We start from the raw sequence: 26,054 nt of genomic DNA, 5'->3' as shown, positions 1-26,054 counted from the left end.
GCGAGCACGAGTGTGGCATGTTATAGTAGGATACGTAGCGTGCACGAAGCACTCAATGAGTTAACGGCATTGCCAATTTTCAATTCAATTTTCAAAATTGATAAGCCTCCAGAGGATGCAACTTTTGAATATGTTTTGTGATTTTTGCCTCAAATTTGAAGAAAGTTATTGCACAACAGTAATTCTCGCTACCCCAAATAGCGATTTCGCCGAGATCCGGGAAAAATCCCTGTAACGTGCATTGCATTATGGGATAGCTTTGCGGTATTACAACTTCCTGTTCGGAAGTCCAATGCACTGTTTTGCCATTCAGATCAACAGTGCTGTCATGCACAACAACACAACGTCGCTTCGCTCAGAAAGTTCGTGATCACAACCCTCTCTTTCACGATACAGTTTAACGGCCTTTATATTCCTCTGTCAGTTAAGATTTTTTAAAGTTCCGAAACTGATTTTTTATCCATTTTGTGGTCGACGAAAAATTGAACGGAATGAATGCTTTATATATTTAGCGTCTAGTCAAATACGATCGTGATGTCAGGCCGGTCGCTAAATGCAAAATTGTAAGATATTCATTTTTTGTTTACTTTTTTATAACCAGATAAAAACATGAATAAAAATTATTTTCACGTGAAATATATTTTTCATTTTTATTTATAATTCAAATGGAATCAAAACTGACCAAATTAAATAAAAAGTATTATAATCTGTACATATTACGCTGATTGGCATCGATTTCAGCGTGGTGGAAAACTCAGTATCGCGAACCTCGCGCGAGCATGACTTTGAACCGGAAGTGGTGATGACGACCCGACGGAGTGAAAATTATCTCGTCTCGCGCATTATGAGATTTTTGTTCCTATTTGGGGTAGCGAGAATTAATAAAGAAAGATTCATTGACCTTTCGACATCTGAACTAGGTCTGACCTTGACCTGTGGTGTTATTTACAATCGTGCAATAGTGCAATGTACAGTTACACTACCTATAATATGAATCTGTTGATTCTGCCTGAAATACATGTACATAGTAAGTTACAATTTATTCTTTTAGCATAGTAGTTGTGACACCAACGGTAAAAAAGAAACAGTGACATCTAAAGTCAACAAGATGAAAATGTTGAATTTACGTCTTATATTGTCAGATTGATACAACATCTAGACACAAAGATACTTTACACTGACAGCAAACTTGTTTGATTCCCCCCATACAATGGTTACCAGGAAGATACAAAGTCTTTCAATGTTTATTTTTCTTCAGTTTTAATCCGTCTCCTTCAAACTGTCCAAAGCATCAGCACAGGCCTGGATGAGCCTGCACAACTGAGTGCAGGACTCAACATTCGTGCTCTTCCTGAGCTCCGCACTTGCCCATGTGAGCTTGTCCAAGACCGAGTCCACTGTCTGCCCAATCACTAGGCTTACCCTCGTGTTCCGATTCCCGCAAGGCCGGACCCCCGGTGCACCTATCGTGCTGGTACTGGCGACAGCATTGTTCATCAACGAGCCAGCCGTCTGGGGGAGGACGGTGGCTTGGGGATTTGGAGGAGGCGGCGGCGGTGGTGACGGGGTGTGGGACGCCTGCTGCTGCTGCTGGACTCTCTGAGCAGTTGTGGAAGCGGTTCCTTGGAGCTGGAGGGTGCGGAGGGTCTCAGGAACCGAACAAACATTGGTGATGGTGATGGACCGGTCATCGGTGTTAGACAAGGCAGCACCGCCGGTACCTGATGACGAGGACGAGGATGACGGTGAGGCCCTTACCAGTTCATGCTCCCTGACCTGAGATCTTGCTGCTTCTGCACTCAGAGCTGTCAAGAGAATGCCAAAAAGATACATTTAATGATGATGATGCCAGTCACACTGGCAAAACATACTCTAGACAGACCAAATTTATTATTTCCAATGACATACAATCTGTCAGTTTGGAGTTGGTTTCATTGGAATGATCGTAGCATCATGGTTCAACCAAACTCTATGAGGTATTCAAAGACAGTATCTGCAGTTCTTAGCTTTTCAGAGTCTGTAAAACACTTTTTGTTTTTGTATCTGACATCTAAACAAATCGATCAGATACAAACCCATGACCTGGCCCAACGTAGAGCTTTTTCATTCGCAGTAATCAAATCATGGCCACGCTGAACTTCAATCTTTAGGTAGTGAATGAGATGCTGCATTGTTTAATATGCTCCAGTCCCAGCTAATGTTGTCATTGTCATATGAGGTTTGCATTTTCCCTTCCCAGTGCAATGTGCATCATGGGACTTCCATATCTTCCAGCCTTGTCAAAGTGATAGTATAAAGATCATTCAGTTTTCCAAAACAATTGGTAATGTAAAAGCAAATGTATGCATTACAGCACTGTTTTGTTACAGATGCTCTAAAAAATAAACACAACTTTGCTTTATGACAGTGCAGTACAGTAGTATTTCTTCCTTGTCATTTTTTTTTCAGGGAACCTCCCCCCCCCCCCCCCCCCACACACACACCACTCACCCAGGACCATTCCTAACAAAAAGTTACCATCATAGTAACATTGCCATCCAATGGTAACTACCACGGAAACATTGCTTTACAACCAATCAAAATCAAGGATTCTATGGGAATTACTATTGGATGGCAGAGCTACCATAACGGTAATGTTTATGAAATGGGGCCCTGGTCATTAAAAATGAGAAAGTGACAAACTGACCTGGGTCATCCTTGGCATGTTCTGTAGCGAGTTCATTGCAAGTCACACAATAATCCTTCTGTTGCTTGTCTCTTAGTAGGATTGTCTGTATATGGTGACAGAAAGGATACAAGTTAAAGGTTGAATACAGTATTCAATGATAGATGTCTCCTAGCTATCCAACTATCTGAAAATATTTGCATTTGATTGCAAAAAATTCAGTTGCAAATCCAGTTGATATATCAATTGCAACTGTGGCAAATATATTTTTACTTCTTTCTGCAGAAGCAGACCAAGGACCGAGTGCAAATTTACAAATAATTGGCAGACTTATTCATTACATTTAATAATTGTTTATTCTAAGCTTGTGCATCCACTGAAATCAGGAATACTAAATAAAGAACTTAACAAGACATAACAATGCTAGATTTTCAGCAAATATCTTATTTTCTCCCATTCAGCTTTATCTTAGAATCATTTTTTCTAAAAGGGCCTTTATTCTTTCAATTTTATAGCACTCTTTTGTACAATGAAAAAAAATTAAACCATTGGCTGCCATTGATATAAAACCAAAATAATGGTTTTTGTGAACAAGATACAGGGTACATAAAGATGATAGATGTCAATATTACACTGTAACAAAAACATGCAACAAACATATATATTACATAATGACCATTTCATTCTATTCATTTGGTATAAAAGTGCACTCACCCCGCAAAGCGAGCAGGTGGTGGCAAGCATGCGGTATCCCTTCAGGAGGTAATCTCCCATCAGCTTACTGATCTTATCTGACCTCTCTTTCTTCGCTTGGATTACTTTCATCTCGGCCTCCGTGGGAGGGGTCCAGTCGCAGTCTGCCCCAAGATCCATCTGATCGCCAAGGCCTGTTCACATAGACAAACAGACAGAAAACAAAACAGACACAGTTAGATAAGCATTGATCAATATAGACTGAGGAAGATACAAAATATTGATGAAGAAATGGGAAGGCAGAAGTAAGAGCATTTTACAAGAATGCGAATAAATAGGAGAAAATAGTCATGCAAAGAATACAGATAAGAAATCTCAATGCAAGAAATAAAAAGTAGTGACAGCAATAGAAAAAAAGGTGGGAAATTGAAAAAAAAAAGAAAAAGTTGAAGGAAGTTAACTTCATGAAAATCAAATATCCATTGAAAATAGAAGATATCTGAATGACCTAGAAATTCTTCTTTGGGAAGATCTACACATTTCATATATTTACTTTTAAGAGTTTTCAATCCTCTTCAAATTATTTTACGAATGTAGCTTTTTAAACTTCAACATCCTTTCAAAATTCAACATGTAAAATTTCATGACATCATATCATCTTGCAATTCATAGAGATTCACTTGTACCAAATAAGGTACACAGAACCAGGTATCAGTACAAAAAAGTATTTGTATTTTAGAGTTGTAGGGAAATCAAAGTATACCATGTACGAGTTCCTTAATGAAAATGAGTTGCTGGAAGTGAACAGCGTGTATTCAACTCCATTAATTACAGAGAACATAAAAATCTAAATAATGATCAACTCGAATTTATGTTCAGAGACAGGACACGCAAGTTGAATTTAATGTCCAATCTAACCTGATCTAACACCATTTCAGAGCACAATTATTCAAAGTTCTAAAGGGAGAAATGGCCAAAAGCCCTAGCCTCCCCTCCCCCCCCCCCTCTGCGGCAATAGGGCATCCTAATCCTCAATCAATTCTGAATGATGCACCTTGTTCAACAGGGGCAATATTGATTTCCACATCTCGACTCCTTCCGACAAACCTCCGATGCCCTCCCTGTCGCCTCTCCCCCGAAATGTACAAATTAGGTTGGTACATGGCCCCTTCCTGGTGGATCCGTTTCAACTCCCTGGTGTAGGCTTTTCGGAATCGCCACACGCTGGTGACCGCCACCTTGTGTCCCAATTCACGGCTAAAGTGCTGCGCCGTCTCCAGGTCTCCCGCCACCATCGCGTACTTGGCGATGCGGGTGCGCATTTCGGGGGTGTAGGAGTTGTACTTGCGGCCGTTGGGCCTGATGGAGCGGTTTCCTCGTGAGTATGGGAGGGCACGCTGATTGACAATCATGTCTACCGCCATCTGGTTTACGGCAGCCATGTTTCTCTTCATGTCACCTTTATCATAGGCAAAGTGAGACAGAGAGTAGTAGATTATTACTTAAGAAGTATATTTCACACTCACAGTGAAGTCTCATTTTCACATATCCCCATTGGACAAAGCTAACATATATCCTCCAGCATAGTTCCTCGATACTTATCTTTTGCAGTTTGAATTTACTAACAAAGATTTCATGCTCAGAATATGAATGAAAACTAAAAACATAAATTTTCTACACAGCTATAAGGATAAACTAAAAACAAAGAGCGTGCTTTCTAATAATTCTATTGATGTCAACGTGCCCTTCCATACTCCTGATTTTGTTGAAATTTCCTGAAAAATCAACAATGTCTAAAATATTTGTCACTTTTGAAATGCAGGAATTCCATCCAATTTGTAATTATCTTTGTTACAATCAAACCCACAATCATTCTCTTAATCCATTCAATGATTTTCCTTTTCAAATTTATATTACCAGTCGAGGCGCAATGCCATTATGGGAGACTCTCCAATATGGGAAACAATCTCCCATATCGGAGACTTACTTTGTAAAAGGACAAAAGAAACAACACCAACAAGAACATAAATTTTTCCATCCAAAATTTTGTCTCGCTGAGGTCAGAAGCCCATTTGTTTTGTGTGTGGATAACAACAAAAATCCTTATCAAAACAAAAGTAGACAGTGAAAAGGGGGAATTTTTCATGAGGAAATTGGTCTCCCAAACTGGAGACTCTCTGAAATTGGATACCCAACTCTTTACAAAAGTCTCTGTCTATTGGAGATAATCTCCCACATGGGAGAGTCTCCCAAATTGGCCGTGCGCCTCTTACTGAATACACAGCTTTGTCACTTGGAATTTCGTGTCATGACATTGTTCACAGCGCACACACCGTACACACACGAGAAGTGATAATGACAAATTTCACAATGAGCTGAGCAGATTAACCTGATTAAGCTGGCACTTTTCAATTCGAAAACCAAAGCCAATTATTAACATTGCTTGATTTCAAAACAGGTAAAGTTTCAAACAGCGCTGAGTCTAGACTATCTTTACTTTAGACTTTACTTTTTACCCAAGATTCTGGAAGAGTGCTGTGGATAGTCTATACCAAAACAGTCACGTGCACTGCATTGAATGATGGGGTTTTAAAAATTATCATGAAGTTGATTTTCAATCAAAAATTTCTCACAGTTCATACAAAATTAGCCAAAATCATAAATACCAAACGGAAGCCAAGATCCAAAGTCAAATTTGCTTGATGGAATTATAAAGTAGGTCAAGGGTTTAGCTGGCATCTCTATCGCGATCTCAGTCAAAATACCATAGCGATCGACTAGTGCGCGCTCAGCTGAAAGTGTCATTAAAAAATTGCGCACGATCGTTTTGCAACTTTAGAAACCAAATCAGGTAGACAAAGGTAAGATAATTATATCAGATGGAGGTTAAAATGCCATAAATTTGGTTGATATCACATTTTATTTATTTATTTGGAGACCTCTGCTTGCAAACTGGCAATTTCTTGATGCTTGTTGAGAAGTTCAGATTTTTGTCGGAGCGGACGCAAAAGCTAACAAAATTTGCCGATGTTTTGCCAATATTTTCACAAATTGAGCCCTTAGGCTTAGTCCTTGAGAAAATAGTACACTGTTAGGGTCTAGATCTATACCGAGTAATTTCGAGTCGTTTTTTCTGTTGGTAATATCAGTTTTTCAAGATTTTGAATTTGACTAGATTATTGAGATATTCGATCATGCGCAAAATTAGGTTAAAACCCGCGCGTAATAAGGTCACACCTAGCCAGGCGGCTTCTCGAGAGTAAAAATCATTTACTAACGTAAGGTCACTCTCAACGTCTGTAACGTTGGCGAAGAACAATAGGAAACAAGATGGCGGCGTAAACATCGGGCAAGTCTCTTCCGTCTTTACACAATATTTCTCTCATTTTTTTGATGAATTCTTGTTCAAAAATAACAACGAGAGCGTAGAAATGTCGGAAATGAAGTTTTATCCCATGTACATGATTTAGGGCTAAATCTTTTATTACCTTTTATTACCTTTATTATTACCGGATGTACTGGAAAAATGCAGAAAGCTGCAGCCAAGTTTCCAGGTCTAGCTTTCGTCCAAGTTTAATCTTCTTCCACATGTATAATATGTGTGACAGTGTCCAGTGTACATGGTGCATTTGCAATCATTTTTGTCAAATCAAATCAAATCATTCCCAAGGGTGACTGTACCATTCTTTATTCCAGAACTTATCAAGCCTGGCTTTGAAGGAATTTACAGATGGAGCAGAGACAACCTCATTTGGTAGCGAGTTCCAGTCACACACTATTTAGAAAGAAAGTAGAAATTTCGGGGGCGAAAGTTTCAGGTTTTTTGGTGGTACACGCAAAAGTATATGACGGAAGCCCTGGCTTCGTATGAGAGTGACCTTACGTTAGTACATGATTTTTACTCTCTAGAAGCCGCCTGGCTAGTCACACCACCATACACATCTCTGGCATCACCCAAGAACAACTCAAGTACGACTATAGTTACTCTACAAAGAGGATTGTATGGCAGTGAGTCCAAACTTCGCGCGTGTCCATACTTCAAGCCATAGAAGTCGTGTGTTGTGGACCCAAGAAGTGAGATCCCAGCACGCGCGACCCACTAGTTAGAAATCCACTGCCAAACGCGGTTCGTGGTGTGAGGTTAGTATACTAATACTAACCTCGCAATACATGTGAGTGCTCTTGGCCGATCGGAATAGAATTTTGAGATCGCGATACCGGCAAAACCCCTTTACCTACCTTTACATTTTCGTCCATGATTTTAATTATACTAGTTTACGATCTTGGCTTTCTTGCCATCAATGTGGTAACCATTTCTTGAAGTTGAATTGGTTTTGTATAAATTATGATTGAATATTTGGTGAACAAATTAAAGCCTGATGAATATTTTTGAAAAGTCCGCGAAGTTTGGACACCCCATCATACTCAAAGGAAGAAGAAGAAGCAAGCCAAATATGACTGAGCTACAATCAATATCCTAACCGGGGATTTCGCTCCTATGAAATTCCAATTACAATATCACGAAATTGTGATATCCGCAATAGAATTATGTGCATCATAATTGCACGCGCCGCCAAAGGCAATGGCCACATGCACCTGTGTTGTGAATAGACACCCATTTTTTTAAGCTTCCAGTGCACAATAAATTTAGCAGTAAATTCCTGAAAAATTTCTGACCTGATGACGCTGTGCCTGTAATGTCCATCGTTTCTTTTTCCACGCAAAAGTGCAAAAGTAAATCCGAAAATAAATTGAAGGCGAAAACCGCAGGCTGGATCAGAAATAATTGCGTACCGGTATACTGCGCCCCTAACGTTTGTTTTCATGATCAAGATGGATTATTCTAGATGTATAGGTTTATTCAGATAGATAGATAGATAGATATTGTTTTACCACTAGGAAAGTGTTACCCTATACAAATCCGTCCCTAATAGAACAATTCTATTTTGTGCGAATATTTAGATCTTTACTAAATAATCAAAATATATCGGAGGCCCTATGTTTTTAATAATCCCACAATTTGTTCAAATTATAAATTGTTAATTTCCCGAAGACGAAGAAATAACTTGAAATGATTGGTAGATAGAGACTAGTAAACTTGATAAACTATCACCCATTTCGTATATAATATTCTCACCAAAAACACATCATTTGCAGACTGTCAATCTTTCAAAGTAAAAAGGAGTAATCCAGAAGCTCAAAAAGTCACAATTTTGACATAAAAGTCTTCATTACGCCACGCGGTATAATTTTTTTGAAGAGGTAATATAAAGAACAGATTCTCTAAAAAGAAATTAATCCTCTTTCTTTTTGAGGCTCAGATTCAGAATCATTTCTGATATTCTCTCTTTTGCGTAAATCCACGATAAATCATAGAGGAAAATAAAATAAACCACAAGATTATTTAATTAAGCATGTGATGGTATCATTCAGAGCGAAATAAACTGAAGATCTAATCATGCGAATGATGAACATCATTAGTATTAAATGTTAACATTATATTTGCCTTCAAAAGTGTAATAATTAAGGTCGAAAACATAATGGCCTAATTAGACATGAAAATCATGATTATGACTTTTTTAATAGCTGTAAGCTTTGCATAATTTGGAAGAGAGTAGACTGGTTTGCATGTTAAACTGTATTTCATGATATATATTTTTAATTTTCTCTCACTTTCAAGCAATTAGATATGCATAATGCAATACCTTTCACAAATCCTCCATTCGGAGCTTGCTGAGGCGGCATAAATGTGTTTCCTTATTTAATTAATATTTTGTATAGGGTAACAACTGCACATTCCCCATATTTTTTCTCTCCTTTCCATTAAAAAAGTTTTCACCTCTTGAAAAATCACAGGAAGTCGGTGATACCTAATAACCCCTGCGGATCAATCCCTATATTATAAGAAGAAAATGTATTATATTTGGAGGAATATCTTTTCACGGATATACCCGATCGATCTATCTTTTCGGGGACACGAGGTTTAATGGGGCAGCTTATGGATTTCTTCGAAGAACTTTTGTCAAATTGTTGCTTACACATCTACCACAATATACGGTCGAATTCATGTACACGCTAATCACACTAACATTAATCAACGATTTATATTTTCAAATTGATGGAGTGCAGTTTAATATGGGTTGGAAATTATTTCTCATAATCCGGGATCATAATCCAGAGGATGGGAGCGATGGCGGAAGAGGCGCTCTATTATGAAGTATGAAAGGGTTGTTTCTTGACGATATCTACCGAGGGGGGCTCAGTTTATATGATGACAGGCTGACATCTGTACGTCTCCCTCCCTCCCTCTCTCTTTTTTCACATAAGGCCTATATACCCCTCACAACCATAATGCTATATAAAGAAACTCTTCTTTCCACGGGCGTAACTCCAGGGGTTGCGGATATACCCCCACCCCCCCCCCCAGATTCGGAGAGCTAGCGGATGGCATGTACAATCATCTCCCCCAACTTTTCAAGAAATTAAGAAAATCATCTGATTAATTACTATCAACTCGTGGATTCATCCTTTGTTGCACTAAAAGTTTTTGATTTGCCCAATTTTACATTCTTAAAACGCAAAATTTATAAATTTTACATTCTTAAAACGCAAAATTTATAAATTCTCTCCGCTCCCACACTCAATCTTAATTTTGGCCATGACAAATCCTTATGTTTGGCTTTTATTGCAAACGTTATATCCGCTGCATCATGATACTATGACTCCATTTATAAATTGTATGATTCCAATGACTTGGGTTATAACATTATTTTGATAACATACCAATCACAACAATTTTTATCGTATACTCTGGCGTGAATGTGAAGGGAGGGGGGGGGGGTCTTATCATGGCATCTTTGTGGAAGCAGGGGATAACGTTTGTACAAAAAATATAGGCCTAACCCATATACTTCAAATTAAGTGTACGATGTCTTTAAAATTTTGCTTAAAATTTTGAATCTCTGAATATAAATTTAAACAATATTCAAAATCTTTCTTTCTGCAATATTTTCCTCTTCATTTACATCATTGTGCTATTTTCACGTTTTTGGAAGTATATTGTGGTATGTGATGGCATATAATCATTGAATGAGGGGTCCTTATTCCCGATAATCATCATCCATAATTTTTCTTCATTCTCATCTCACCCCTAACCGCCGAGTATATGAGTTTTCAATAACCTCGAATGTTTAAAGGGATGGTCCGGGCTGAAAGTATTTATAGCTTAATAAATAAAGTAGAATTCATTGAGCAAAATGCCGAAAATTTCATCAAAATCGGATAACAAATAACAAAGTTATTGAATTTTAAAGTTTAGCAATATTTTGTAAAAACAGTCGTCATGAATATTCATTAGGTGGGCTGATGATATCACATCCCCACTTGTTCTTTTGTATTTTATTATATGAAATTAGGTTTATTCAAATTTGTTCTTCCAAGAACTAGAAAAATTGGATTGACAACTGATTTAGTGCATTAGATATTTATTGCTGCAACTTATTTCATTACAGGGAGACATATTATTCACACAAGTATGAAATAATGAAAAAAATATGATTTTATGTAATAACATAAGAAAATGGAAAGTGGGGATGTTACATCATCAGCCCACCTAATGAATATTCATGACCACTGTTTTCACAAAATATTGCTAAACTTTAAACTTCAATAACTTTATTAATTGTTATCCAATTTTGATGAGATTTTCAGCATTTTGCTCAGCGAATTCTACTCTATGTATTAAGATATAAATATTTTCATATTGGGATATGGGATTAAAATATGTAGTCCCATATGTAAACTTTCTTATGAGTAGATGTATCAAAATTCCTTTGTTTTAAAGATAAAGGGGATGCAAATGACCATAAATGTTCTGTTCGAACCAAATTTGGCACATTTTACTGTATAAAATCATAATAATTTGTTCAATTTTGTAGTCCAAAATAATACTTGTCATGCGAGTCACTCCTGTGTCACGCTAGTCACATTATCAAATGGCGATCGACTCAAAACTATAAGTCAGGCGTCATTGTATTTTTAATATAATATTTCCAGACGTTTCAAAATACTCTCCAGAAAATTTTATCAAAATTTGGTCAGTATCTTCTTAGGAAATTACAGACAAAATAAGGTGAGGAATCTTCAATAGTGTCGCGTCACGCGAGTCACAACAAACAATTTGAAATATCTCTTTAAAAAACGACTGTGAATACGAAATTCTTGATGGACAATGTGTATCATCAAGGAAAAACAAGTCTGCAGTATGCGATTTTTAAGTAATTAATCTTAAGAAGTTGAAATTTTGTGTGAATGTCACGTGAGTCACAATGGAATGGCTGTATAAAGTAATAGGCTGGTTTGAGCATGGGGAGGTGCACATCCTGGGGGAAGTGGAACTAAAGTGGTATTGGGATGGGGGTGTGCACATCTCGGGGAGGTGGAACTTAAGTTTGGAAAATCAGCTGTTAAAAGCCAGTGTCGGAACTCCTCTGCCTTAATTAAGGGTGCACATTACAATAATGTAGTATAACCAAAACACATAACAATAGCCATCTAAAAAAAATATTGATGGGCCTTTCAGAGTGATGAACACGGTTATATAGACCCGCATGCATTTATCTTGTCAATGAGGGGGGTCCCAAAATTTGGAATTTTCAGCTCAATTTATTGCTTTTACCCTCCATTCCCACTGCTCGAACCAGATTAACACCACAGCCGCTCTCTTCTCCATATGTAGATTATAACAACAAGATAGGATGCCAAAGAAAATAGACTGCCACAATGAAACGAACAAATAAGAAGCTGCTTTAATCAAGAAAAGTATGAATCACTCTCGAAACATAGGGATCATTAAAAGTCGCATCGATATTCTGGAATATTCATGACCCAAAGGAACGGGTAAAATAACTTATTTCAACTTGAAAACTTCAAAAGAATGCCGTTTGATGAAAGAGAGGAATTCAAAGTCTCCACACGGCAATTTCTACATGGCTTCCATTTTTCGTTGCAAGGGATTCTACCAAAATTTCTTCTGCCAGTCTGAGAAGCTTTCTTTTAAATCATTCATTTGTATTTCTGCTATGACCTTGATAGCATCGTACCTAATCTGATTGATGTTAAACATAGGCCTATTGATTGACTCATTCATATCCCATTGTCGTTTTGATGACTTTCCTGCTGCAGCATGTTCAGACGCACCCAATGGAGAAGATAAACCAACCCCAACGACCGATGAGATGGGGTTCTCTTGTGAAAAGAAATCCTCCACTCTGTCTTCAACATCGTGCGAGCTTTCATCGGGCGTTGTTTCCTTGATATCAAAGTCAAGTTTCCAGTTCGGCAAGTACGTACGGTGTCGGTCAGCCGATGTACACCCTTTCGGTGGAAAGGACGACGTTATTTTATGGTCCACCTTTCTTGTAGGGATACCCGAAAACCTAACATTTTTACTCCAGTCGTTAAAAACTTCATCTCTTACATGCCTCTGGAGGTATCGTAATTGACCTTCCGGAGGGCTAGTATCCTGGGTGATCGCCGAATGCTGAACTGCTCCTGTATTTGTCTTGCGAACGTTCGTCATGCTATCACGAAGCTCTGCATGATCATGCGACGCCGATAAAATGGACGTTGGCGCGTCATCGGAATTCATCATCCTTTGGTCCGAGATACTCGCGATCTGCTCTTCTGTGGCATGGAACTTTGCCATGAAATTGGTAGCATGTGCGCAGGATGATGCACTTGACACCCATGGTGACGTGTTTTTGGATGCAATCGGTGGTTTTCGAGATACTTTGACATGCGCTGTTTGCTGTAGTTCACTCTGACGGAGACGTGTTTCCAATAATTGTTTCGAAGATTTCTGGTCATCGAACGGAAGCTGAGCGCTTCTCTCAGCCAGGTCGTCTTGATCCTTCTCATCGTTGGCGACCTTTCCAGACCTTTCCGGACTTTCATCGATGGTTAATGCACTGTCATCATGATCATCTTCTTTGACAGATTGCTCGTTTTCATTTCGTACTGTTTGCTTCAGGTTAAGGTCTTTACGCAATCGCTGAATAGCGTCGTCGAGTTCTTGCATTTTTCGCTTGTGTTCAATTTGTTTTTCATCTTGACTGGTACCCGTTTGCCAAACATGGTTATGGTTCGAAGACTCTAAATTAGAACGTCTTTCCCATCTTTTGATAGCCCTGTGTGCATTACGCAGGATAGAATTTGATTTATTAAAGCATCTTGAAAATGAAACGTGTTGAATGGAATATATATATTTTTTGTTTTATTTGTTTTATACTGCAGGGTTAACTTGACCTATTCAGTAAACAAAAATGCTTTACAAAGGCGCCCTGCGGTTAAACAAGAATCATTTAATATGTTATTACGTAATAAGATTTTGCTTTAAAGTTGACATAACGTGTTACATGAATACTGCCTTCAATAGTTTTATCATTTTAGATATACTGTACAATCTAGTTCTTTTCGTCCGACCACTAGCCAACATCAAACAGTATAGGCCTATAATACGGGACTAAACATTCTGTCACAAATAATGTGAAAAAAATACCAATATGATCTACCTTCGGAGGATTCTAAATATCCTGTCATCAAGCACACTGTCTATATCGTCTAATATACACACACTGTTGCGTCCACCAAGAGGTTGACGAAACCTTTTCTCATCGGAGAAATGCTGATTATCCATCTTCAGAAATAAGAATGTTCTCATTGAAGACATTCAATAGCAGTAAAGTGATATGCATTGATTTGTGTCTCCTTCAGAAATTTTGTTTTCATCTTTAGGCATTGGCATATATTTTCTAATTAAAATTAATAATCCGCAATCATTATTATACACGAACGGTGATGCGGTAAGTGAACAAACAGAACCGTTCCCATGGTCGATGTTTGGCACAGGCGCAACGAGAAGACTGATCGCATTATGCGCATGTGCGAGGAACAACGTCACAATAACTTTCTTATGACGACTTTGAACCTAATATTATTTTATTCTTGAATGGGCCTGCAAAAATGAATTTTAATATGCTTTGTTTGGCATCGGACTGAAATGGTATTAGACGGAATATAAGTACCCTGGTTGTACTCACTTAATATATAGGTATGGCAGGATTATTTCTTTGAATGCGCTATGGGTCGTTGGTAGCTCGAGCTAAATCCGGGGTAATAATAGGAGCGATTATAATCATCAGGTAAAAAGCACTGTATATCCAGCTATCATCATCATCATCATTATTATTATTATCACTCAGGGGCGGATCCAGCCTTCGCCAATAGGGGGGGGGGGGCGGAATTTTTTTTCAGCCATATTTTCCCCGATCGGCCGCTCGAAGATGATTTTTTAAGGGGTAGTTCTAAAAGTCACTTTTTAGCTTTAATTCAACATAATATATAATAATCTCATATTTATTTAAAGCGCGAAGCGCGAGCTATTTTTTTTGTCCTAAAATTGGAACATTCTGGGCAAAGTTTGTGATCCTGAACAAGATGTGTATGCAACTAAATAGATTTTAAATAAACGCTTTGAACTGATCGAAAAGGTACCTATTAAGGACTGCTTGCAGTAGCCATGAAGGCGTTACATATTTTAACAATCAAATAATGCGAGCGCAAGAATTGGATATTCTGATCTGGAACTGGACAATGATTTAAATAGAGAAAAAGCTGCGTATCTGATTAAACATGAGGCGCACGTATTTCAGATTTAGACCTATAATCTGGGCATTCTGAATACTTAGTACATTTTTTTTTCATGAAAATCAATAAAGCGAGCGCGAAGCGCGAGCTTAAAATATTTCATATTCCAATCGGAAAAAATGTCAATTTAAGCTCTATATTTCAAGCACTTTGTAGGAAAACGGGTGGATATGGATCGCACTTAAAGAGCTGACATTTTCATTATATTATTTAGAGTTTTTACATAGGATCGCGGGACGCGAAATTATTTTTCCCACCGAGTTCTGGACCAACATATGAATATTCATGACTTGCGTCTTCGGATTGAGCGTACGCATGCGCGTGGACTTGGCCTCGACCAGTGCCGATCGTAAGCATTCACGTACGTTGCTCAGAATGAATTAGCATCGTCAAATTACCGGTACCCTTACATAGTTACATAGGTCTTATAGGCTTAGATCTATATATATATATATATATATATATATATATATATATCCAATTCTTAAACACTTAATAAACTAGCTGCCATTAATGGCAAGACATGTGCTAGGGTAGGGCTAGCTTAGGCTAGCGCATTAACTTTACCTCAAATCTGGACCTGTCTAAGTAATGCCTAGTACTAATCAGTGTTGTAGTGCCTTGATGCTCGGCCTTGGCCTTAAGGCGCCTTAATGCCTAGCTACTTTTTCAAAGCCTTGGCCTTGAGAGGGCCTTGGCCTTGAGGATTTTGAGCCTTGAAATTTTAAGGCATTTTCAAGGCATTTTCAAGGCTTTTTCAAGGCATTTTGTATTTTGTACTTTCATTTGTTTTAAATAAGTAATTATAAATGTTTCAATTGTTTTTTATATATATGTAATAACACTAATGGTCAATACTACCAATCACCAACAGTAGCAGCAGCAGTAGTAAGTGTACTAGCAGTGTCATCAATTGTAATTGTCACCATTATCAAGAAATTCAAACAAAGAATACATCAGTTATGAAAAATAGCATTATGTATTGGTAATGTGTTGTAATCATATGATGATAATGACAGTAAATAATAATGGTCATGGTCAAGATAATAGTGCTTTGATGACAAGGATATTTTTTACATCTGACTGCAATTTTGACAACAATTTTCATACTTTAAACATAGCTAACTCTAAAGAACGATAACAAGGTTGATTTCTATTCCATTAGGATTTTCCTTGTATTATTTTCTTTGGCCAACAAGAATGTTTTAAGTCTTAATGATATTCTGAAAAGATTTGGTAAACTTGAACACAGTCTCCAATTTTGTCATATCCAAATGGGTTATGTCAATGGCATGATGAGCCAGAAAATTTGAGGGGCCAAGCATGGCATGCATATATAGAGCAAAATTTCTGTCAAAAAAAAGAAGAAAGCGATTGAAGCGAGCGAGTGAACAAAATGTGTCCCCCTCTTTCTATAAGAAAAGCTAATTTTGCAATAGATTGTTTAACAAATAATATCACATTTACTCCATCTTTTCCTTTCCCTTTCCCCCCATGTCTAAGTTTATTCTTGGTGGTGGGACTTCTTCTTCTCTCTATCTCTCTTCTAAATTTTATATTTGTTTTGGGTCAGATTGACAAAACAAAGGGGGAAAAATGGGTCTTCACCCAAAATTAAGGATTTCGTAGCTGAAAAAAATTTGACAAGAAAAAAAAATCTTCACGTTCAAAAGAGGGGACATACGTCTTTTTTCGTTGCATTTTGACATTACAAATTATTAATTTGGCTTCTCAAGGGGGGGGGCACGTCCCCTGGATCAGTTGTGACTCGTCAGGGGGCAGTCTGCCCCCCACCCCCCTTTGGTACACTAGTGGTTCCATGCTGATAGCGCGTAGATCAGAGTCTAGATCTAGAGACTAGACTAGAACTAAGATATTTTTTTTAGATCTAGGACTGGTTCTGTATACGGACTAGACATATTAAACCATGGTAAATAAGCTAATATTGGTCCAAACCTAATCAAACGTAAAGTTCGGAATTAACAAGTTCGAAGTCAACCATGGCATTAGTCGGCTATTCCTAGCCTATTAGGCATTATATAGGTCCAGATTTGAGGTAAAGTTAATGCGCTAGCCTAAGCTAGCCCTATCCTAGCACATGTCTTGCCATTAATGGCAGCTAGTTTGATAAGTGTTTAAGAATTTGATGTATATATAGATCTAAGCCTATAAGGCCTATGTAACTATGTAAGGGTACCGGTAATTTGACGATGCTAATTCATTCTGAGCATCGTGAATGCTCGGCACTGGTACTGGTCGAGGCAAAGTCCACGCGCATGCGTACTCTCAATCCGAAGACGCAAGTCATGAATATTCATATGTCGGTCCAGAACTCGGTGGGAAAAATAATTTCGCGATCGGGACATTCTAGGGACATTATGTCATCATATCAAAATAATGAATATCTTCCTTTTCCTATTTCTAAGCGCGAGATGAAACTTGTCGATACTATATTCTTAAAAAAGAAACAATTAAATTATTAAATTAATATCTTATTCATTAATCTAATGAGCCTAATAAGAGCGCAAAATCTCTTAATATTATGGCCTGAAAACTGGAAATTTCAAGCACTTTTGTCATTATGAATAGGATGCATGAGTTAATATATTTTTAACAATCAATGCGAGCGCAAATCGCGAGACGACATTGTTCTTATAAAATTAATATTGGGATATACATAACTCATCAATCAAAATGCGAGCGTGCAGCGCTAGCTAATATACGTTTTGACAATCAGACCTGAATAGGGATAATTTGAGAAGTTTATGGAATACACAAAAATAATAAGTACCTGACAAATCAAATTTTGCGAGCGCGTAGCTCGCAAAAAAGATTATTTAATTAAGCATGTGATGGTAACATTCAGAGCGAAATAAACAAAAGATCTAATGATGCGAATAATGAGCATCATTAGCAATAAATGTTAACATATTTATATTTGCCATCAAAAGCGTAATAATTAAGGTAAAAACATAATGGCATAATTTGACATGAAAATCATGATTATGACTTTTCTTAATAGCTGGAAGCTCTGCATAATTTGAAAGAGAGTAGACTGATTTGCATGTTAAACTGTATTTCATGATATAAATTTTAATTTTCTCTGACTTGCAAGCAATTAGAGATATGCATCATACAATACCTTTCACGAATCCTCCATTCGGAGGAATGCTTGCTGAGGCGACATAAATGTGTTTTCTTATTGAAATAATACTTTTCTCGGGTAACATCTCCATATTCCCCACATTTTTTCTCTCCTTTCCATTATTAAAAGTTTTCACCTTTAGAAAAATCACAGGGAGTCGGTGATACCTAACCCCTGCGGATCAATCCCTATATTATAAGACGAAAGTCTATTATATTTGGAGGAATATCTTTTCACGTATATACCCGATCGATCCATCTTTTCGGGGACACGAGGTTTAATGGGGCAGCTTATGGATTTTTTCGAAGGAGAACTTTTGACAAATTGTTGCTTGCACATCTACCACAATATACGGTCGAATTCATGTACACGCTAATCACACTAACATTAATCAACGATTTATACAAAATTCAAATTGATGGAGTGCAGTTTAATATGGGTTGGAAATTATTTATCATAATCCAGAGGATGGGAGCGATGGCGGAAGAGGCGCTCTATTATGAAGTATGAAAGGGTTGTTTCTAGACGATATCCACCGAGGGGGGCTCAGTTTATATGATGACAGGCTGACATCTGTACGTCTCCCTCCCTCCCTCTTTTCCCACATAAGGCCTATATACCCCTCACAACCATAATGCTATATAAAGAAACTCCTCTTTCCACGGGCGTAAATCCAGGGATTGCGGATATACCCCCCCCCCCCATGCAGATCCGGAGAGCTATAGCGGATGGCATGTACAATCATCTCCCCTAACTTTTCAAGAAATTAAGAAAATCATCTGATTAATTACTATCAACTCGTGGATTCATCCTTTGTTGCACTAAAATTGTTCGATTTGCCCAATTTTACATTCTTAAAACGCAAAATTTATAAATTTGTACATTCTTAAAACGCAAAATTTATAAATTCTCTCCGCTCCCACACTCAATCTTAAGCTGCAAAAAATTCAGAAGAGGGCTGCAAGAATAATATTGAACAAGATATACAACACACCGTCGGCTGATTTGTTCGCAAGTCTTAAATGGATGACACTACAGTGCGTCCCAAAAAAAACTATACACTTTTGAAATGGCTGCCAAATAAAAAATATAGCACTTTGGGGGAAATAACTCATAGATATGGGAAGCCGATAAAGTCAACTCTCAAGTGACACCAAAAAGTTGGAAAACTATTCATGCTTGAGCGAGCACTGCCAACTGAAACAAAGGGTATGAAAATTAGGGTGGGCCGGAATTAGCCTTCCAATTTCTTTCAGGTTTTTTGTTTGGTACTTGCAAAGTTGAGGGTTATTTGGTGAATTAAAGATCAGTTGTGATAGTTTGTTGTTTGTGAAAATTTAATGCGTTATTAAATTGAATTTATTACATTGAAATTTAATGCATGAGTGATCGTGAATTGCAATTTTTAGTGCAGCATTTTGTCTTTATCATGTGGATCTCAACAATGTGTTTATGAACAGAAGTCAGGAGAAGAGGGGGTAATATGACTTAGGTAGGTGAAGTACGTTGATGGGATAAAGGTCAACAGAACATTTAGCAACCCCTCCCTCCATCTCAACCCCCCCCCCCGCTTCTTTCCTCCTCAGACACTAAGCTCGGCTAGGCTGGGCAGGAATTAGCCTTACAGTTTTTTTTTAATTGGTTAGCCGTTAGGTCCTTTGGAACTTGCTAAGCTAAATTAATGAGTGAGATAAGTTTTGGTTTCTTAGGCAAATTTCATGAGTTACTAAATTGAAATTTAATGCATGAGTGAACATGAATTGAAATTTTAGTGTATAGCATATTCATCTTGTGGACCTCAGAAGTGTGTTCGTGAGAGTCAGAGTAATGTGATGGTACCTGTTACAAGCAAGAGGGCGAGATATGCTAAGACTTGGTTAAAAGGGCATTCCTCTTCTTTTTGTCCTTTTACAAATTAAAAGTCATAATTATGTACCCTCCCCTCTCTACCTCCATTTCCCAGCCCCCCCCCCCCTCTCTGTCTCACTTCCTGGATTGTAGCCTATTCAAAACTTAGGTGCCAAGTGACCGGTGTCTGATGGTCACCTTTTTATTGAATTATTACCAAGAAATTTAATGATTATGATGATTAATGAAATAATTTATTGAAAAAAAAAACTGAATGTTTGATTGATCACATTGCACATTGAATGAGTTGATTTACTGATAAATTGTTGATGAAATGATTGATAGGAAAAAGTTGATGCCCCAATTCAGAATTAATCATTAAATCAACATTCCGCTCTGGACTTCACGCGTACATGATAATAGCCATCAGTCTCTCAACAGGAGGGGAGGGCGGGAAAGATGGAGGGGGCGGGGGCTGAATGTTCTGTTGACCCTTATTCCATCAACCTACTTCTCCCACTTAAGTCCTATCTCACCCCCTATTCTCCCGACTCCCATGAACACAATTCTGAGATCCACATGATAAAGTTGAAATGCTGCCCAAAAAGAGATCCAAATGATAAAGTTGAAATGCTGCCCCAAAAGTGTAATTTGTGTTCACTCATGCATTAAAGTTCAATTTAATAAGTTATAGAATTTGCATAAGCAACCAAAACTGGTCACGGTTGATCATTAATTTATAACAACGCCCTTAACTTTGCAAGTTCGAAAGGATTTGCCTCTTAAAAACTGACATAAATTGGAAGGCTAATTCCAGCCCACCCTAATTTTCATACCCTTTGTTTCAGTGGGCAGTGCTCGCTCAAGCATGAACAGTTTTCCAACTTTTTGGGGTCATTTGAAAGTTAACTTTATTGGCTTTCCATATATGTAAATTTTTTCCCCAAAATGCTATATTTTTTATTTGGCAGCCATTTCAAAAGTGTATAGTTTTTTTTGGGACGCACTGTAGACAAACGATTTGAGCTCAGTCGCGTTTTGATGATATATAAATGTGTTCATAATTTAGCACCTTCTTACCTTCAGGTAAACTTAACCAATCCAAATGATGTACATGAACATCATACCAGACAGAGAGACAGTGGATATTTACGCGTGCCCAAGTTTCGCACTGATTGTTATAAGTGTAGTCCAATTGTTTCTTCAATATTTGAATGGAATAAGCTTGATAATTCAATTAGAACAGCTCCTTCTGTCATTTCATTTAAGAGAATGTTTAAAAGAACTTGTAATTTATAAATAACTTGCGGAACATCCACTGTTGTGCGTATTTTGTGTTAGCATGACCTTGATGATTTGGTGTATATCATCAGTATTTTCAAGAGTCGTTCTTAGTTAATTTCATTTATTGATATTTGATTATACGTCAAACGAGTGTCCGTCTGCGTTTTGTTTGCTGCTAAGTTTGTTAATGTTTATGAGATTACAGACTTTTTGTATGATAAAATGGACCGAAAACATGTTACTGGTGGTATTTTCTTGGACTTACGCAAAGCTTTTGATGTTATTCCTCACAATTTTATACTTGCAAAACTTAAGTACTATGGTATTACTGGCAATGAATACAACTGGATGGAATCGTATTTAACAGACAGAAGGCAATTTGTAATGATTAACAGTTGTCGCAGTGAATTTTTGAAGATAAAATCAGGTGTCCCACAAGGATCTATACTGGGTCCATTGATATTTTGTATTTTTATTAATGACATGTGTAATTTGAAATTGCATGTACATTCTAAAATGTCTCTTTATGCTGATGATACCGCCATTTTTTTAATCACGGTGAATCAATTAAGGAGGTACAAAAGTATTTGCAAGATGATTTTGATTCAATAATGGCTAGACTTAAATAATATGCATTTACACCCGCAAAAAACAAAAGCCATGGTATTTGGTCAAAAGAAAAAGTTGAGGGGTGCTCATTTGTCAGTGAAATTCAGGAACATACAATTAGAAAATGTAAAAAAAGATTGAATACTTAGGTGTCATGCTCGATCCGGGCTTGACTTGGTGCGAACATAATATCGTTTGTAAAATATCTCGGGCAATAGGTTGTGTAAGGCGGATTAAGCACTTACTGTCCTTTGATATCATGAAGAAGCTGTACTTTTCTATGATTTTACTTTACATTGATTACTGTATTACATCTTGGGGAAGCAGTGCAAAAATACATTTAGATAAGATACAAAAACTTCAAAATAAATATGCCAGAATGCTTTTGAAAAAAAGATTATAATACATCACAAATTTCTTTGTTGCAGTCACTGAAGTGGCTATCAGTAGATCAGCGTATAAAAAAATCAGTATTGTGTTCTTGTATATAAAATAATGAATGATTTAGTTCCAAATTATTTAAAACCTTTAGTATGTAAACGGCCCGTGAAATACAGGACGCGGTTTTCTTTACGATGCCCCCTTCAGCTTCCCAAAGCTAGAATTGAACACAAAAGAAAATCTTTCGCATATGTCTGACCCAAATTATTTAATGCACTTCCTTCAAATTTACAAGTTTGTACCTCCTTGTTAGTTTTTGAACAATTATGCAAAGCCTTTCATACGAATTGATAAATAGCGAAATGATATTACATTGATTTACAATGCTATGTATGTTTAAAATGTCACTTCCCACTCTGATGTTATATATTTTGTATTTTGTATTTTTGATGTTGTTTGTTGTTGTTGTTGTTGTTCATAGTTATCTTGACATGTATTTTAAACTGCAGGGCGCCTTTGTAAAGCAGTTTTAAGAACTGAACAGGCCTACCCTGCAGTATAAAATAAATAAAACAAAATAAATAAATAAATAAATAAATGTTTCGTTTTACATTCAAATCCTAATGTGAATTTTAATGCCGTAACATTCTGTACATACGTTATGCATTTTGTAAATATGTTTATTGTTATTCAGGGCCCCATGGAAGACCACTACTTATTGGTGAATGGGCTACCCTGTCAAAATATCAGAAATAAATAAATAAATAAATAAAATCTTAAATTTGGCCATGACAAATCCTTATGTTTGTCTTTTATTGCAAACGTTATATCCGCTGCATCATAATAGTATGACTCCATTTATAAATTGTATGATTCCAATGACTTGGGTTATAACATTTGATAACATACCAATCACAACAATTTTTATCTTATACTCTGCATGGCGTGAATGTGAAGGGAGGGGGGGGGGGGGTCTTATCATGGCATCTTTGTGGAAGCAGGGGATAACTTTTGTACAAAAAAAGGCCTAACCCATATACTTCAAATTAAGTTTACGATGTCTTTACAATTTTGCTTAAAATTTTGAATCTCTGAATATAGATTTAAACAATATTCAAAATCCTTCCTTTCTGCAATATTTTCCTCTTCATTTACATCATTGTGCTATTTTCACGTTTTTGGAAGTATATTGTGGTCTGTGATGGCATATAATAATTTAATGAGGGGTCCTTATTCCCGATAATCATCATCCATAATTTTTCTTCATTCTCATCTCACCCCTAACCGCCGAGTATATGAGTTTTCAATATTCCCATTTTGATACAATTTTTTATTTCAATTTTCAATTTCTTTTGAAAATGTTCGTTGATAAGCTACCCTTATTTGCATATTATATACACACAGCACACTATTTTAAACGACTGAAGCTACCTTTTCAAGGTTCACTCGCCGCAATCTCCCATAACAAACCCCTTGAAAAGCGTTTTTTCACACTATTCTGTCGTCCATATCTACTGAAAATTTGCTCGCTCACTTCGCTCGCTCGCGTATAGATAGTTACTATAATTTAGTAGCACATCACAACAAATCAATTACAATAGCCATTAGGGGAAAAATTGTGATAGGCCGTTAACTGTCATCACATAAACAGCCTTTCCATGATGTAACTAAAGACACCCTAGGCTTCAAATTTCAAGTTGAACCAATCAATGAAGAATATTTACTTTTTGGCTTGGTACATGTCCAAAAGGTGTAAATCTGATTTCTCGCTGCTTTACACCTACAAATGACTGAGATACACGATCCTAAAGAGATGTCAAATTTTCTTGAAACGGTATATCTTTTTGTATATATCTTTTTTATTGACACTAATTTGTCTGTAAATTCACAATTTTTTGTATTCTGTCACATCGTATAGCCATTTTAATATATCACTTTGTTTTGTGCACTTTTTGTTTAAACCGAGCTTGATAATATCAAGTTAAAAACACCCTCGAAAATGTGTCACGCGAGTCACAATAATACATCCGTAGTTTAGTTTACTTAATATAATTTGTAGTTGATAAGGAGCATATAGTCCTAAATCAAACCAGCAAAAAAGATTGCCAACTGGAGACCCCTTCATTATGAAAAAAAAAAACACCCTAAAGCGCTGTCACGCGAGTCACACTAATGTTTGCTAGGGTATGTCATGCGAGTCACATATCACAAAACGAGCAATATATTGGGGGATAAGGGATAATGATTGCGATTTTTAATGCAGATGTCAATTATTTAAGCTTGAATGATTACTTTTATTTATAAAAACGACGTTAAATGATATTAATAACACATATGGGATTAAAATATGTAGTCCCACATGTAAACTTTCATTTATAAGTAAATGTATCAGAGCGTGACTTTAAAATTCCTTTGTTTTAAAGATAAATGGGATGCAAATGACCATAAATGTTCTGTTTGAACCAAATTTGGCCCATTTCGCTGTATAAAATCATGATAATTTGTTCAATTTGTAGTCCAAAATTATACTTGTCACGCGAGTCCACTCCTGTGTCACGCGAGTCACATTTTCAAATGGCTATATCGACTCAAAACGATAAGTCAGGCGTCATTGAATTTTAGTATAATATTTCCAGACGTTTCAAAATCAAATTACTCTCAAGAAAATTTGGTCAAAATTTGGTCAGTATCATCTGAGGAAATTACAGGCAAAATAAGGTCAGGAATCTTCAATAGTGTCGCGTCACGCGAGTCATAACAAACAATTTGAAATATCTCTTTAAAAAACGACTGTGAATACGAGATTCTTGATGGACAATGTGTATCATCAAGGAAAAACAAGTCTGCAGTATACGATTTTTAAGTAATTAATCTTAAGAAGTTGAATTTTTGTGTGAATGTCACGTACGTGAGTCACAATGGAATGGCTGTATAAAGTAATAGGCTGGTTTGAGCATGGGGAGGTGCACATCCTGGGGAAGTGGAACTAAAGTGGTATAGGGGATGCACATCATCTCGGCGAGGTGGAACTAAAGTTTGGAAAATCAGCTGTTGAAAGACAGTGTCGGAACTCCTCTGCCTTAGTTAAGTGTGCACATTAAAATAATGTAGTATATTAACCAAAACACATTACAATAGCCATCTAAAAAAATATAGATGGTAGTATTGTGTACACGGTAATATAGACCCGCATGCATTTATCTTGTCAATGAAGGGGGGTCCCCAAAATTTGGAATTTTAAGCTCAATTTATTGCTTTTACCCTCCCCTCCCACTGCTCGAACCAGATTAACACCACAGTCTCTCTCTTCTCCATATGTAGATTATAACAACAAGATTGGATGCCAAATAATATTGACTGCCACAATGAAACGAACAAATAAGAAGCTGCTTTAATCAAGAAAAGTATGAATCACTCTCGAACATAGGGATCATTAAAAGTCGCATCGATATTCTGGAATATTCATGACCCAAAGGAACGGGTAAAATAACTTATTTCAACTTGAAAACTTCAAAAGAATGCCGTTTGATGAAAGAGAGGAATTCAAAGTCTCCATGCACACGGCAATTTCTACATGGCTTCCATTTTTCGTTGCAAGGGATTCTCCCAAAATTTCTTCTGCCAATCTGAGAAGCTTTCTTTTAAATCATTCATTTGTATTTCTGCTATGACCTTGATAGCATCGTACCTAATCTGATTGGTATTAAACATAGGCCTATTGAT

The 26,054-nt window shown here is 37.0% G+C and overlaps 1 protein-coding gene across 1 annotated transcript; it reads right to left on the bottom strand.

Annotated features, from left to right (window-relative positions):
- Positions 1-1,117: 1,117 nt before the first annotated feature.
- Positions 1,118-8,176, bottom strand: LOC129264314 (uncharacterized). The gene is made up of 5 exons (XM_054902171.2): positions 8,036-8,176; positions 4,413-4,817; positions 3,380-3,552; positions 2,687-2,771; positions 1,118-1,805 (listed from the first exon to the last, which is right to left on the bottom strand). Exons 1-5 carry the CDS (start codon positions 8,061-8,063, stop codon positions 1,261-1,263), a joined length of 1,236 nt encoding a protein of 411 aa, XP_054758146.2. The 5' UTR covers positions 8,064-8,176; the 3' UTR covers positions 1,118-1,260.
- Positions 8,177-26,054: the final 17,878 nt, after the last annotated feature.

Source organism: Lytechinus pictus, chromosome 7 (genome assembly GCF_037042905.1).
Source record: "Lytechinus pictus isolate F3 Inbred chromosome 7, Lp3.0, whole genome shotgun sequence".
NCBI classification, from domain to species: domain Eukaryota; kingdom Metazoa; phylum Echinodermata; class Echinoidea; order Temnopleuroida; family Toxopneustidae; genus Lytechinus; species Lytechinus pictus.
Note: the sequence above shows the minus strand (reverse complement) of the source record. Positions and strands in the feature narration are given on the sequence as shown.